General features: G+C 59.1%; 2 protein-coding genes across 10 annotated transcripts; both read right to left on the bottom strand.

The window, feature by feature from the left end:
- Positions 1–355: 355 nt before the first annotated feature.
- Positions 356–4,641, bottom strand: LOC134565374 (myosin-14-like). Of its 8 annotated transcripts, none has more exons than XM_063424924.1 (10): positions 4,508–4,640; positions 4,190–4,345; positions 3,557–4,094; positions 3,056–3,145; positions 2,473–2,574; positions 2,154–2,227; positions 1,861–1,964; positions 1,327–1,390; positions 928–1,085; positions 356–649 (listed from the first exon to the last, which is right to left on the bottom strand). In XM_063424924.1, the coding sequence occupies exons 2-10, from the start codon at positions 4,336–4,338 to the stop codon at positions 525–527; spliced, it is 1,404 nt and encodes a 467-aa protein (XP_063280994.1). In that variant the 5' UTR covers positions 4,339–4,345; positions 4,508–4,640; the 3' UTR covers positions 356–524. The 8 variants fall into 8 exon arrangements, with proteins under 8 accessions (XP_063280994.1, XP_063280995.1, XP_063280993.1 ...); XM_063424925.1 differs by having other exon boundaries at positions 356–628; positions 3,557–4,106; XM_063424923.1 differs by having other exon boundaries at positions 3,557–4,106.
- Positions 4,642–5,661: 1,020 nt separating this feature from the next.
- MDC1 (mediator of DNA damage checkpoint 1) lies at positions 5,662–14,496 on the bottom strand. Of its 2 annotated transcripts, XM_063424873.1 has the most exons (7): positions 14,440–14,495; positions 10,438–13,387; positions 9,685–9,978; positions 9,129–9,314; positions 7,829–7,954; positions 7,335–7,445; positions 5,662–6,721 (listed from the first exon to the last, which is right to left on the bottom strand). In XM_063424873.1, the coding sequence occupies exons 1-7, from the start codon at positions 14,481–14,483 to the stop codon at positions 5,669–5,671; spliced, it is 4,764 nt and encodes a 1,587-aa protein (XP_063280943.1). In that variant the 5' UTR covers positions 14,484–14,495; the 3' UTR covers positions 5,662–5,668. The 2 variants fall into 2 exon arrangements, with proteins under 2 accessions (XP_063280943.1, XP_063280944.1); XM_063424874.1 differs by lacking the exons at positions 7,335–7,445; positions 7,829–7,954 and having other exon boundaries at positions 14,440–14,496.
- Positions 14,497–14,511: the final 15 nt, after the last annotated feature.

A 14,511-nucleotide genomic window follows, 5' to 3' on the forward strand; every position in this document is an offset into this window, starting at 1 on the left:
TTTCTGGGATACATGGGGACACCTTGGGGACACTTATGGGGGGTGTTGGGGACAGTTTGGTGGCTCAGGGGGACACTGGAAAGGGTTGGGGGCACCTTGGGGACATCGGGGACACTTTTGGAGTGGGTTGGGGACAGTTTGGTGGCTCTTGGAGACTCTGGGAGGGGTTGGGGACACCTTTGGGGAGTTGGGGACATTTCTGGGACAAGTGGGGATACTTTGGGAACACCCTGAGGGCATGGTGGGGGGGGACGCTGGGGACACTACGGAACTTCCTTGGGGATCTTGGGGCTGCTCGTGGTGGCTTTGGGGACATCGGGGGCTGGGCAGAGACAAAGTGACGCCGAGACAGGGCTGGGGCAGAGCCATGACATCATCGCTGTCATTGTGACATCATCAACATCACCGCGACATCACCGCCACCCCAGTGACATCATCTCTGTCACCGTAGTGTCACCCTTGACATCACTGTTCCCTGGTGACATCACTGATATCCCTGATGATGTCACTGTTTCTTGGTGATGTCACCACTGTCCTCGCAGGGGCGGTGGCACCACTGGGTCCCCAATGTCTCCGAGGATGGCGGCACCGAGCGCCTGCAGCTGCGTCACCCACGGGGCCAGGGACACTGAGGGGACAGTGCAGGGACCTTTGGAGACAGTGGGGGACATTTGGGGACACTGGGGACAGATCTGGGGACACACTGAGAGACACTTGGGGACATCTGGTGACACTGAAGGGACACTGGAGACATTGGTGACACATTTGGGGACATTGGGGACACATTGAAGGGCATTGAAGGGATCTTTGGGGACACTTTCGGACACTTGGGGACACTCAGGGACACATTTGGGAACACTGGGGCCATGTTTGAGGACATTTAGGTACATTTGGGAACATTGAGGACACACTTGGGTACACACCCACCTCTGCCTGGAAGTGGCTGGGTCCTGTCCCTGCCCTTGGGGGGACACAGGGGTGGCACCTTGGGGACAGAGCCACCCCCAGTGTCCCCGCTGTCACCTCGGTGCCACCCCTTCAGCTGTGCTGTTGTCACCTCCGGTGTCACCTCTGGGGCTACCGTGCTGGGGACACAGAGGGGACAGGGAGGGGACAAAGCCACCATGTCACTGCCGGGCTCAGCACTGTCCCCAGGGCCATCCCCTAATGTCCCCAGTGCCACCCCCCAGTGTCACTCACCCCGCCAGCCCCTGCTGTCCCCAGTGCCACCCCTGATGTCCCCATTGCCAACCCCTGATGTTCCCAGGGCCACCCCAACATCCCCAGTGTCCCCAATGTCCCCACTGCCACCCTGGTGTCACTCACCCACTGTCCCCTGCTGTCCCCTCCAGCTGCCGCTGCCTCTGGAGCCGGCCCGAGGCCACCAGTGCTGGGGACAGAGGGGACACTGAGACAGGGACAGAGCCACAGCCACTGCGGTGTCCCCAGTGTCCCCAAAGTGTCCCCAAGGTGTCCCAGGAATGTCCCCATCCCCCCAAAGTGTCTCAACCCCTCTCAAGGTGTCCCCAATGTCCCCAAAGGTTCCCAACCCCCCTCAGGTGTCCCCAGTCGTCCCCCGGCACCTCCAAATTGCCCCCAAAGTGTCCCCAGTCCTTCCCCAATGCCCCTGAACTGTCTTCAGGTGTCCCCAACCCCCCCAAGTTGTCCCTGAACTGTCTCTAGGTGTCCCCAAATTACCCTGATGTCCCCAAGATGTCCCCAAACTGTCCCCAACCTCCCCAAACTGCTCCCAGGTGTCTCTGCAGTGTCCCCGCTCTCCCCAGGTGTCTCTGGTGTCACTGTCCCCGCAGTGTCCCTGCAGTGTCTCCGCTGTCCCCAGCTGTCCCCTCTGTCACTGACCCCACAGTCGGTGCCGGGCCCGTCCCAGGCGCTCACTGAGGGTCTCCAGGGCCCCGACAGCCGCGGTGACATTGGCCAGGGCCATGCCCAGTGTCCCCAACAGCCTGGGGACAGATATGGGGTCATTGAGGGGGACAGGGACAGGAATGGGGACAGGATTGGGGATGGCAATGGAGACAGGAATGGGGAGAGCAATGGGGACAGGACTGGGGATGGCAATGGGGACAGGAATGGGGACAGGAACAGAGACATCGATGGGGACAGCCATGGGGACAGCCCAGTCCCCCCAGTACCGCCGCAGGGCCTGTCCCAGTTTCCCCAGTTCCTCCTCGGCTGCCTCCGCCCGGAGCCGCTCCTGGGACAGGGCCTGGACAGAATGTCACCAAATGTCACCAAATTGTCCCCAGATGGCCCCCAATTATCCCCAAATGGCCCCAAGTTACCCCCTTACCTGTCTCAGATGTCCCCAATTTCCCCAAGTGTGTCCCAAGTGTGTCCCCAATGTCCCTCACCTGTCCCAGGTGTGTCCCCGATGTCCCCCATGTTCCCAGGTGTGTCCCCAATGTCCCCAGCGTCCCCAGGTGTGTCCCCAGTGTCCCCAGTGTCCCTCACCTGTCTCTCCCCCCGCAGCTCCTCCTCCCCCCGGTGCAGCCGCAGCTCCAGCAGTGACACCTGGCGGGACCCGGTGGCCACAGCAGCACCCAGGGAGCGCACCTGGGACAGGTGGGACAGGTGGGACATCACAGGGGTGACATTATCACAGGTGTGATGTCACAGTGTGACATCACAGATATGGCATCACAGGCGTGACAGATATGACGTCAGGTGTGTGATATCACAGGTGAGACAGGTGAGACAAGTGTGACATCACAGGTGTGACACAGATCACAGAGAGGTGACACAGGTGTGACATCCCTGTGGCCACCGCAGTGCCCAGGGAGCACACCTGGGACAGGTGACACACAGGGGGGACACAGGTGACAGTTCTGAGGGACACAGGTGACTCCCAGATGACCCTCAAGGGGACACAGGTGTCCCCAGAGGGTCCCCCCAGGAGTGGGTTTGGTCCCACCTGTGTGTTCTCACCTGTCCCAGTGTCTCACCTGTGTAACCTGCCCTAGGTGTGAGGTGTCCCCTCACCTGTCTCAGTGCCCACACTTGTCCCAGGTGTCCCCAATGTCCCCATGTCCCTCACCTGTCCCTGCAGCCGCAGCTCCTGGCCCTGGTGCAGCCTCACCTGCAGCAGCAGCTGGAAAACCTTCTGGCGCCAGCGGGACAGCAGCACCTGGGGAAACACACCTGAGAGACACACCCAAATACACCTGGGAGACCCCAAATGCACCTGAGAGATCCCAAAAACTCACACAAGAGCCCAAAAACTCACCTGGGACACCCCAGAAGTCACAGCTGAACACCCCCAAATGGATGTGAGACAGCCCCAAACACGACTGGGCCACCCAGGTGTGTCCCCAACATTGCTAGGTGTGTCCTCAACATCCCCAGATGAGCCCAGATGTCCCCAGGTGTCTCCCCCATGTCTCCACGTGTCCCCAATGTCCCCCATGTGTCCGTGGTCCCTCCCAGGGTTGCTCCAGGCCCGAGGCAGACACAGAAAACCTGGGACAGGTGAGACTGGTAGTTACTGGGAGTTACTGGGACTTCCTGGGAGCTACTGGGAGTTACTGGGAGCACTCACCTGCTCTGGGCTTGGCTCCGCCCCCTCTGGGTTATGGCCCCGCCCCCTCAGGGCCTTGAGCTCCATCTCCAGGATTTGGCTCTGCGCCCTTTCCGCCTCAAGCTCCTCCTCCAGTCTCTGGCCACGCCCCCTCAGGACCTCAAGCTCCCCCTCCAGCACTTGGTGCTGCTTCCTTTCTGCTTCAAGCTCCGCCTCCAGGCTTTGGCTCCGCCCCTTTTCTGCTTCAAGCTCCGCCTCCAGGCTTTGGCTCCGCCCCTTTTCTGCTTCAAGCTCTGCCTCCAGGCTTCGGCTCCGCCCCTTTTCTGCTTCAAGCTCTGTCTCCAGGCTTTGGCCACGCCCCTTTTCTGCTTCAAGCTCTGCCTCCAGGCTTTGGCTCCGCCCCTTTTCTGCTTCAAGCTCCGCCTCCAGGCTTTGGCTCCGCCCCTTTTCTGCTTCAAGCTCTGCCTTCAGCGCTTGGCTCTGCCCCCTCAGTGATTTAAGCTCCACCTCCAACTCATGGCCACGCCCCCTTTCCACAGCAAGCTCCGCCCCCAGGGACCTGTGAGGGGGACTGGGGTTACTGGGAGGGTAATGGGAGCACTGGGAGGTTACTGGGAGTTACTGCAAGTTACTGGGGGTTACTGGGAGCCTCACCTGGGACGCAGCACGAAGTGGGATGGGGGGATGAGCGCCCCCAGACTGGGAGGGGGGAACTGGGAGCACTGGGGGGCACTGGGAGCACCGAGAGGGGGGAACTGGGAGCATTGGGTGGCACTGGGAGGGCCCGGACGACGCTCGGCCATCGGCGACCTGTGGGGGGAACACTTCCCAGTAAAACCCAGTAAGGATCAGTATGAATCAATACAGCCTATCCCCAGTCCCAGTAACCTCCCAGTCCCTCCCCGTTGCTGCCAATTCCGCCTCCCCCCACGGTCCCAGTGGCTCCCAGTCCCTCTCAGTTTCCCCCAGTACCTTCCAGTTCCCCTCCCAGTCTCTCCCGATTCCCCCGCGCGGTGCACGCCGGGAAGACACCCCCGCAGCCGCTTTCCCGCTCTCCCGCCTCAGCCAATCAGAGGAGGAGCTTCCCGGGTCCCGCCTCCGCTGACGACCAATGGGAGGCCGCGCCTGGGAGAGGGTGCTCGGCTAAGAGGGGATGCCGCCCCTTCGGAGAATGGACCAATCAGAGTTTGGGGCGGGGTTAAATGGAGATCGGGTCCTGGAAGTGTAATTGACTTCCTAGGACCGTAAATGCAGCCCGGAGGGGTCCTGGAAGGGTAAATTAATCTGTGAAAGGGTAAATCACAGTCCTTAGGCGGGAATGGGGTCCTGGCAGGATAAATCAAAGTTCCCAAAGCCTCAGCACCATCCTGGAGTGGTTTCAGTGTCCCCAAGCGGGTCCCTGCTGTCCCCAGCCCCCTCCAGAGTGCACCCCCACCACAGTCACTCCCAGTTTCTCCCACCCCACACCAAATCCGCTTTATTTCCTTCATTCTCTTTATCCCCTTTATTTATTCCCGTAATTCACTTTATTCTCTTTTCCCGCCGTTCCCCGCCCAAGCCCGGCGCCCCGATTGCCATGGCGACTGCACGGGCCCGTCCCCATGGCAGCGCCGCTCCCGCTCCCCCACATTACCATTGGCTGTTCCGCCGCGTTTCGCGAGCGCTGATTGGCCAAGAGCGGCAGAGGGCGGGAATGAGAACCCGGAAACGCCCTCGCCCGTTACCATGAAGACCCAGCAGGCCGGTTCCCATGGTAACAAAGATCCCGCCCCTCCCGCGCCTCCATTGGCTGTCGTGCTCCAGAACGAGAGCACTGATTGGCTACGGATCGAAGGAGGGGCTGAAGGCGGAGCTGTTCCCAAGGGGTTCCCAAAAGGGCCCCGACGTTCCCAAGGGGTCCCCGATGTCCCCAAGGAATTTCCTTGATGTCCGCAAGGCCACCTCTACTATCCTAGAGGGTCCCCAAAAGGGTCCCTGGTGTCCCCAAAGTGTCCCCAACCCCCCCCAAGGCCACCCCGGGGCTGTCCCCGGGGAGTCCCTCGTGTCCTCAAACCCCCCCCTCGCCAGGTCCCTTCTCCCCAAATTTGGGATGTTTTCCCCAAAGATCCCCCTATCCTGCTGCCCAAACTCGCTTTATTGGGATTTTGGGGGGTCCCGGGGGGGTCCCCGGCGGCTCCGGGTCCGGGGGAGGCTCGGGGGGGGCTCGGAGACCCCAAATTTGGGGTGGGGATCCTCGGGGAGACCCCGGGGCCGATTTTGGGTGGAATTTGGGGCATTTTGGGGCCCTTTGGGGGCTTTGGTGGGCAGATTTGGAGTTTTTGGGGCCATCCCTGAATTTTGGGGGGGTCTCCGCCCACTCCGGGTCCGGGGGGGCTCGGGGGGGGCGTCTGGGAGAGGACTTGGGACCCCAAAATTGGGGTTGAGGCCCCCCGGGGGATCCCGGGGCTGTTTGGGGGCATTTCGGGGCAGATTTGGTTTTTTGGGGGGTGGATTTGGGGTTTTTTGGGGCCGCTTTGGGGTTTTTTGGGGCATTCCTGAATTTGGAGGGTCTAGAGGGGGATTTTGGGGGGGTCGCCAACGGCTCCGGGTCCTGGGGGGCTCCTGGGGGGGGTCTGAGACCCCAAAATTGGGGTCGGGACCCTCTGAGTGACCTCGGGGTCGTTTTGGGGTTTTTTGGTGCGGATTTGGGGATTTGGGGGGGTTCCCTGAATTTGAGGGGTTTTGGGGGGGATTTTGGGGGTGTCTCCACCCACTCCGGGTCCTGGGGGGGCTCGGAGGGGGAGTGTGAGGTGAGGCTGGGGTATTTTGGGCAGGACTTGGGTTTTTCTGGGGGGGGGGTTGGTGGTTTTGAGCAGTATTTGGGGGATTTGGGGTGGGATTTTGGGATTTTCGAGGAGGATTTGGGGGTTTTCGGGCAGGATCTGGCTTTTTTTTGGGTGGATTTTGGGTTTTTTGGGTGGAACTTTGGGGTTTTTGGGTGGGATTTTGGGGTTTTGGGGGGGGATTTGGGGTTTTTAGGGGGGGGTCTGGGGGATTTAGGGGCGTGAGCAGGAACTGGGCGATGTCGAGGCGCTGCCGCAGGACCCCTGTGAGCAGCAACTCCGCCGAGAGCAGCGGCAGCCCTGCGGTCACAGCCGGGGCCCAGAGAGCGTGGTCCTGGGGGCACGAGATCACCAGCACCTGGGGCTGGGGAAAATAACCCAAAATAAACCCAAAACAGCCCCAAAACCCCTGTGAGAAACCCCAAAAATCCCCAACCCCCTGGTCCTGCGGGCACGAGATCACAGGGACTTGGGGCTGGGGGAAATAACCCCAAAACCCAGTGAGGAACCCCAAAAACTTCAGTGAGAAACCCCAGATACCCGAAGACACCAGTGAGAAATTCCCAAACCACAATGGCAACCTGCTGACCCCAATGGGATCCCCTAAACCCCAATGGGATCTCCCCACAGAGCCCGGCCTGGGATCCCCAAATCCCACCCCCAACGCCCCCAAATACTCCCAAACCCTATGAGGGATCCCCAAAACCCCAAATACCCAAAAGCCCCTGTGAGGAACCCCTCAAAACTGAATGAGAAACTCCAAATACCCCAAAACCCTGAAATACCCCAAAAAACCCATCCTCCAATGCTCCTGAGTGTCCCCAATGTCCCTGTGTCCTCAATGTCCCCAATCCCTGCAATGTCCCCAATGTCCCCAATGCTCCCTAATATGCCCAAAACCCTTCTGTCCCAATGTCCGCCACTGTTCCCTCTGTCCCCAAGCCTCCGCTGTCCCCTTTGTCCCCATGCCCCCTCACCGTGTGCTCCCGAGGCAGCTGTGGCAGGTAGGTGCCACCACAGCAGGTGACAATGTCCCGCATGTCCTCGGGGCACGGCTGCACACTGGGGGTGACATGGACCCGGTAACCCTGGGGACAGTGGGGACAGAGGGGACATCAGGGGACAGTGGGGACAGCGGGACATCAGAGGGACATTGGGGATTGGGGACATAGGGGGTGACAGGGGGACACTGGGGACATTGGGAACACTGGGGGATTGGGGGGAAATTGGGGACACTGCAGGCAGTGGGGACATCAGGGTGATGGGGACAGTGGGGACAGCAGGGAGACGTTGGGGGACACTGGGGCATGGGGGGACATCAGGGACAGTGGGGTATTGAGGACATTGGGGGATTGGGGACATTGGAGGACATGAATGTCACTGTCACCTGCAACAGGGGCCGTGCCTGTGCCCAGGGCTGGCTCAGGGATGGGTTTAGGGGACAGGTGGAAACATTTGGGGACATTGTCACCTGCAGCAGGGGCCGTGCCCGTGCCTGGGCCAGCGCCGGGCGCAGCCGGAAGCCAAAGCGCCGCTCACAGGAGGGGTCCCGGGGCAGGAAGGGACCCGGGGGCAGCGGGCGGCCACCGTGGGAGCTCTGGGGACAGTGGGGACATTGGGGTCACACAGGGCCACCGTGGGAACTCTGGGGACAATGGGGTCACACACAGCCACCAGAGGCATCCTGCTGTCCCCAAACATCCCTCCCATTGGCCACCCCCATTGTCCCCAAGGTCCCCCAAGGTCCTTGAGCCCCACCCTTTGCCCCCAGAGTCCCTTTTATTGTCCCCACAGCCACCCTCTCTTGTCACTCAAAGCCCCTCTGTCCCCAAGGCCACCCCCAGTCCCCATGGTTCCAAAGTCCCCAAGGCCACTCCCACTGTCCCCAAGATCACCCCACTCATCTCTGAAGTCCCCAAGATCCCCAAGGTCCCCACTGTCCCCAAGGCTACCCAATGTCTCCCAACCCCCTCCCCCCCCCAAGTCCCCAGTGTCATCCCCTGTCCCCAATGTCCCCAAGGCCCTCTCAATGTCCTCAAGGCCACCCCTGTGTCCCCAAACCCCCTCTCCTCCTTGTCCCCAACCCCCCCCTCATTGCCACCATGTTCCCCTGATTATCCCCAAGTCCCCAATGTCCCCAACCCCTCGATGTCTCCAATCCCCAATCAATGTCCCCAATCCCCCTGGCTGTCCCCAACCCCCCTGGTTGTCCCCAGTGTCCCCAATCCCCCTAATTCTCAAACCCTCCCAATGTCCCAAACCCCTCCAATGTCCTCGATGTCCCCAGTTCCTCTAATTGTCCCCAACCTCCCCAATGTCCTTGCTGTCCCCAATCCCCGATGTCCCCAACCCTCCGGATGTCTTGGATATCCCCAAACCCAATGTTCCTGATGTTCCCAACCCCCTCAATGTCCCCAACCCCCTGGATGTCCCTGATGTCCCCAGTCCCCCTTGACTGCTCCCAATGTCCCCAACCCCCCAATGTCCCCAGTGGCACCTGCAGAAGCCACGAGGGGGTGACAAGGGGGACAGCACTGGCGATGGCACACAGGAACTTCAGTTTCCCCAATGTCCCCAATCCCCAACACCCCCAATTCCTCTGATTGTCCCCAGTGTCCCCAATCCCCAACACCCCCAATTCCTCTGATTGTCCCCAATGTCCCTGATGGCCCCAATGTCCCCAACCCTCCCAATGTCCCCAATCCCCTCAACGCCCCTGGATGTCCCCAGCCCCCCTGGATGTCCCCAACCCCTGATGTCCCCACTGTCACCTGCAGCAGCCACTGGGGGGTGACAATGGGGACACCCCTGCCCAGGGCACACAGGAACTTCAGGGTCCGGCGGATGCCATCGGTCACCAGGTGAGTGCAGTCGGTCGCTGAGGTGGCCTCGGTGCCACCCAGCGTCCCCAGGGCCACCAGCAGTGCAGGGGAGGCCACCAGGCCTGTGAACAGGACCTGGGGACACAGTGGGGACATCCCTGAGTGCTACCAGGCCTGGGGACAGCAGCTGAGGGGACACTGGGGACACTGGGACAGGTTGGGGATGCACTGGGGACATCCCCAGGCACCACCAGCCCGGGACTGCGGTTGGGGACATGGGGGGGGATTGGGGGCACTGGAATCAACTGGTCTCAACTGGGCTGTACTGGAATGTCCTAGTCTGTAGTGGTCTGAACTGGTTTATACTGGTCTGTTCCAATCCACATGGGTCCATACTGGTCTCTACTGGTCAAAATGGTCCATACAGGCTTATACTGGTCTGTACTGCTCCATACAGGTTCACAGTGGTCTGTACTGGTTTATATTGGTCTGTACTGGTCCTTACCCGGATTTGGGCTGGGCCTGGTGCTGTCCGGGGGCGGAGGCTGCGCTTGGTGTCCGCTGCTGGCTCCTCCTCCTGTGGGGGCGGGGCTGAGGCTGAGCCACGCCCATCTCCTTTTATGGGAGTGGAGGGCGTGGCCTGCTCAAGCCCTGCCCCTGCTGGCTCCCGCCTGCTCTGAGGGCGTGGCTTGGGCGAGGGGCACGGCTTGGGTTCTTGGTAATGATCCTTCTGTGTGGGGGTGGAGCCAGCAGAGGCTCCACCCCCTCTGCTCTTGGCCAATCGATGACTGCGCCGCACCTAGGGGGATGGGCTGCCATGGAGATCCCAAAACCCAACGGGAGCCCCCAAAAATTCACCTGGGACCCCCAAAACCCACTGACACCTGGGACCCTCCAAAAATTCACCTGGCAACCCCCCAAAACCCCAAATTCACCCCAAAATTCACCTGGGACCCCTAACCCCCGCCCCCAATTCACCCCCAAATCGTCTGGGACCCCCCAAATCCATCTGGGACCCCCCAAAACTTCCTGGGACCTCCAAAATCCCCCAAATTCACCCCCAAAAGTCATTTGGAACCCTCCAAAATCCCCCAAATTCACCCCATAATCCACCTCCGACCCACCAAAATCCCCTGAGACTCCTCCAAAATTCACATGAGACCCCCCCAAACCACCCTGTGATTCTCAAAATGTACCGGGACCTCAAAAAATCCACCTGGGATCCCCCAAAATCCCCTCAGGACCCTCCAAACGTCACCTGCAGGGTGGGTGGAGCTTCTGCGTCCTCCTGGGCAGGGCCTGGGGCACCCCCAACATCCGGATTTGGAGGTCCTCCCTCCACATCTGGAATCTGGGACTTGTTCAGAGCTCGTTTGGGGCTTTCCAGGTGCTCCACGTCTGGATCAAGGGGCAGGAGTGGCTGGGTGGCCACATCTGGATCTGGACAGGGCACCCCTGGCCCCTCCACAGCCAGATCTGGGGTCTCTGCCTCCGCATCTGGAATTTGGGGGAGTTTGGGGGGAGTTTTGGGTGTTGGGGGGGACCCAAGATCTGGATCCAATGGTCCCTCCTCTTCCACATCTGGATTGGAGGACAAAAACATCTGAGTGGCCACATCTGAATTTGGGCAGAGTGCCTCCGGCCGTTCCACATCTGGATTTGGAGTCTCTGCCTCCACACCTGGACATTTTAGGGGAGTTTGGGGTGTTTTTAGGGACTTCACATCTGGATCTGAGGGGCTCTCCCCTTCCACGTCTGGATTGGGGGGCAGGAACAGCTGAGTGGCCACATCAAAGTCTTCCTCTACATCTGGATCTGGGGTCCCCACCCTTACATCTGGAATTCTGGGCTCATTTGGGGCAATTTTGGGTTGTTTTGGGCCCAGAACATCTGGATTTGGGTGGGCTTCCACATCTGGACCAGGGGGCAGGAACAGCTGTGTGGCCACATCTGGATCCAGGGAGGGCAGCTCCTCCACATCTGGAAGTTTGGGGTCCTTTGGGGGAGTTTTGGAGCTTTCAGGGCCTTCAACACCTGGAGAGGGGAGGAACAGCTGTGTGGCCACATCTGGACCTGACTCCTCATCATCATCTGGATCTGGAGTCTCCTCCTCCACATCTGCAATTTTGGGTGGCTTCTGGGTAGTTTTGAGTAGTTTTGGGCTCCCAACATCTGGATCCACCTTGGCCTCCCCTGCATCTGGATTTGAGGGCAGGAACAGCTGGGTGGCCATATCTGGATCCCATCCCTCCTCTTCCACCTCCACATCTGGAATTTTGGATGAGTTTCGGGTCCCTTGGAGCTGCTCAACATCTCGATTTGGGGGTCTTGGCCCCACATATGGAGGTTCAGGCACATTTTGGATAATTTTCATTCTTTTTGTGGATTGAACATCTGGACTCATCTCATCCTCTTCCACATCCGTCTTACTGCCCACCAGCAGCGTCCCACACTCAACTCTGGTGTCTGAAACATCTGTACTTGGCATTTTCAGCCTCATATCGGGAGTTTCGGGCATGTTTGTGGCTGTTTCTGGTCTTTTTAGGGATCCAACATCTGGATTCATCTCCTCCTCCACATCTGTGTCACTGTCTTCCAGCAGCGCCCTGCGACCCCTCTGTGGCCCCTCCACAGCGGGATATGGGCGTTGCCTGGGCACATCTGGACTTTCGAGCACATTTTGGGTCACTTTCCGTCTTTTTGCAGGCTGAACATCTGGAGTTGTCTCATCTTCTTCCACATCTGTGTCACTGTCCCCCAGCAGTGTCTGACACCCATTTTTGATCCTTCCAACATCGGGATTTGGGGTCTTCAGCCCCACATCTGGACTTCCAGGCACATTTGGGGTCATTTTGCGCTTTCTTAGGGGCTCAACATCCGGATTCACCTCTGCCTCCTCCACATCTGTGTCGCTGTCCACCAGGAACGTCCGGCACCTGATTTTGGGGCCAGAAACATCTGGACCTGGGGTCTCTGCAGCCACATCTGGAGTTTCCAGGATGTTCTGGGTCACTCTGAGCTGTTTTGGGTGCTCCACATCTGGATCTTCCTCCACATCTGTGTCGCTGTCCACCAGCAGCATCTGACTCCTGATTTTGGGGCCAGATACATCTGGATTTGGTGTCCCAAATTGCACATCTGGAGTTCCAGACACATTCTGGGTCCTTTTAAGCCTTTTTGGGGGTTCCACATCTGTATCACTGTCCACCACCAGTGTCTGATGCCTGGGTTTGGGCTTTTCCACATCTGGATTTGGGGTCTTCACCTCTACATCTGGAATTCTGGGCACACTTTGGGTCTGCACACCTGGATTCACTTCATTTTCCACATCTGTGTCACTGTCATCCACCATCAGCATCTGGTGATGGAGTTTTGGGCCTGAAACATCTGGATTTGGGGCCTTTACTGCCCCATCTGGAGTTTTGGACACGTTTTGGGTCATTCTGAGCCATTTTGGGGACTGCACATCTGGATTCTCCTCCTCCTCCTCCTCCGTGTCGCTCTCCACCAGCAGCACCCAATGACCCATTCTGGGTGCCTCCACAGCTGGATTTGGGGTCTCCACCTCCACATCTGGAATTCCAGGCACATTTTGGGTCACTTTGAGCCTTTCTTGGGGCTGCATATCTGGATCCTCTTCCACATCTGTGTCGCTGTCCACCAGTGCCACCCCACGCCACATCTTTGGGCCTGGAACATCTGGATTTGGAGTATTTTCTGCCACATCTGGAGTTTCTGGAATGTTTTGGGTAACTTTCGGTTGTTTTGGGAACTCCACATCTGGATCAGCCTTCTCTTCCTCCACATCTGTGTCGCTCTCCTCCACCAGCATCCTACACCCATTTTGAAGCCATGGAGCATCTGGATTTGAGGTTGCAAGCCCCATGTCTGGAGTTTCAGGCACATTTTGGGCAATTTTAAGCAGATTTTGGGGACAAACACCTGGATTTGGCCCCTCCTCCTCCACATCCGTGTCACTGTCCACCAACAGCGTCCGATGCCCATTTCTGGCCCACAGAACATCTGGATTTGGGGTTTCTGCTGCCACATCTGAAGCCTCCAAGGTGTTTTGGGCTGCTTTAGGTGTTTTTGGGTCCCCAACATCTGGATTTGGCTCCTGCTGAACCATATCTAGGGCCTTTCGGGGACAGGGAAGGTGTTTTTGGGGTTCCCCAACATCTGGGGGTACAGCTGGATGCTCCAGGGCTCTGGATAGAGGGGGTTGGGGGTTCCAGAGTTTAGGACCCCCAAAACTCTCCAAAAATGCCCCAAGGACCCCACCCTACCACAGGAACCCCAAAAACGCCCCCAAATTGCCCCAAGGATGCCAAGCTCCCCCCAGGAATCCCCAAAATGCCCCAAAACAGCCCCAAACTGTTCCAGGGACTCCCCAGAACTCCCACTCTACCCACAAATCCCCCTAAACTGCCCCAGCACCCTCCCAAACACCCTCAAATTCTCCAAGGACCCCCCCCCAATCACCCAGAGACCCCCCAAACTGCCCCCAAAAGACAACACCAACCCAGGGACCCCCAAAATGCCCCAGGGACACCCCAAAACTGCACAAGCTACACCCAAATGATACCAAATCCCACAAGAATCCCCCAAAATTCCACCCAAAATACTCGAAATCCCCCTCAGGATCCTCAAATTCCCTCACAGAACCCCCACCACCCCTCAGGGAGCACAAATTCCCTCAAGGAGCCCCCAACTCCCCTCACGGAACCCAAAAACGCCCCAATCCCCCTTCAGGAACCCCAAATTTCCTCATAGAACTGGTAATCCCCAGTTAAAGAAAGATCCCAAATTTCCCTCAGAGACCCCAAACTCCCCTCAGGAATCCCCAAACCCCGTCAGGGATGCCCCAAACTTCCCTCAGGAACCTTCAACCCACTCAGAGAGACCAAACGTCCCTCAGGGACTCACAAATCCCCTCCGGTAGCCCCAACCCCCCTCATTAGCCCCCAAATTTCTCTCCAGAACTCCAAATTCTCAAACCAAGCCCCCAAACTTCCTTAAGAGACCCCAAACTTTTCTCAGGAACCTCCAAGCCGCCTCAGAGACCCGCTCGCAATCTCCCTCAGGAACTCCCAGAATTGCCCCCCGAGGCCCCAACCCACTATCAAGGCCCGCTCTAAGCCCCCTTATAACCCCCAAATCCCTCCAGGACCCCAGAACCCCCCCGGACCCCAAATCCCCCCAAATTTGCACAAAATTTCCTCAGGGACCACCAAAAGCGGCACCGGCCCCCCCCGCTCACCCCTCCCGCGCCATCGCCGTTGGGCCCCGCCCCCGCGCTCCCATTGGCCACTTCTCAGCGCTTCAGCTCCCA

This window comes from Prinia subflava, unplaced genomic scaffold (genome assembly GCF_021018805.1).
Source record: "Prinia subflava isolate CZ2003 ecotype Zambia unplaced genomic scaffold, Cam_Psub_1.2 scaffold_47_NEW, whole genome shotgun sequence".
NCBI lineage: Eukaryota > Metazoa > Chordata > Aves > Passeriformes > Cisticolidae > Prinia > Prinia subflava.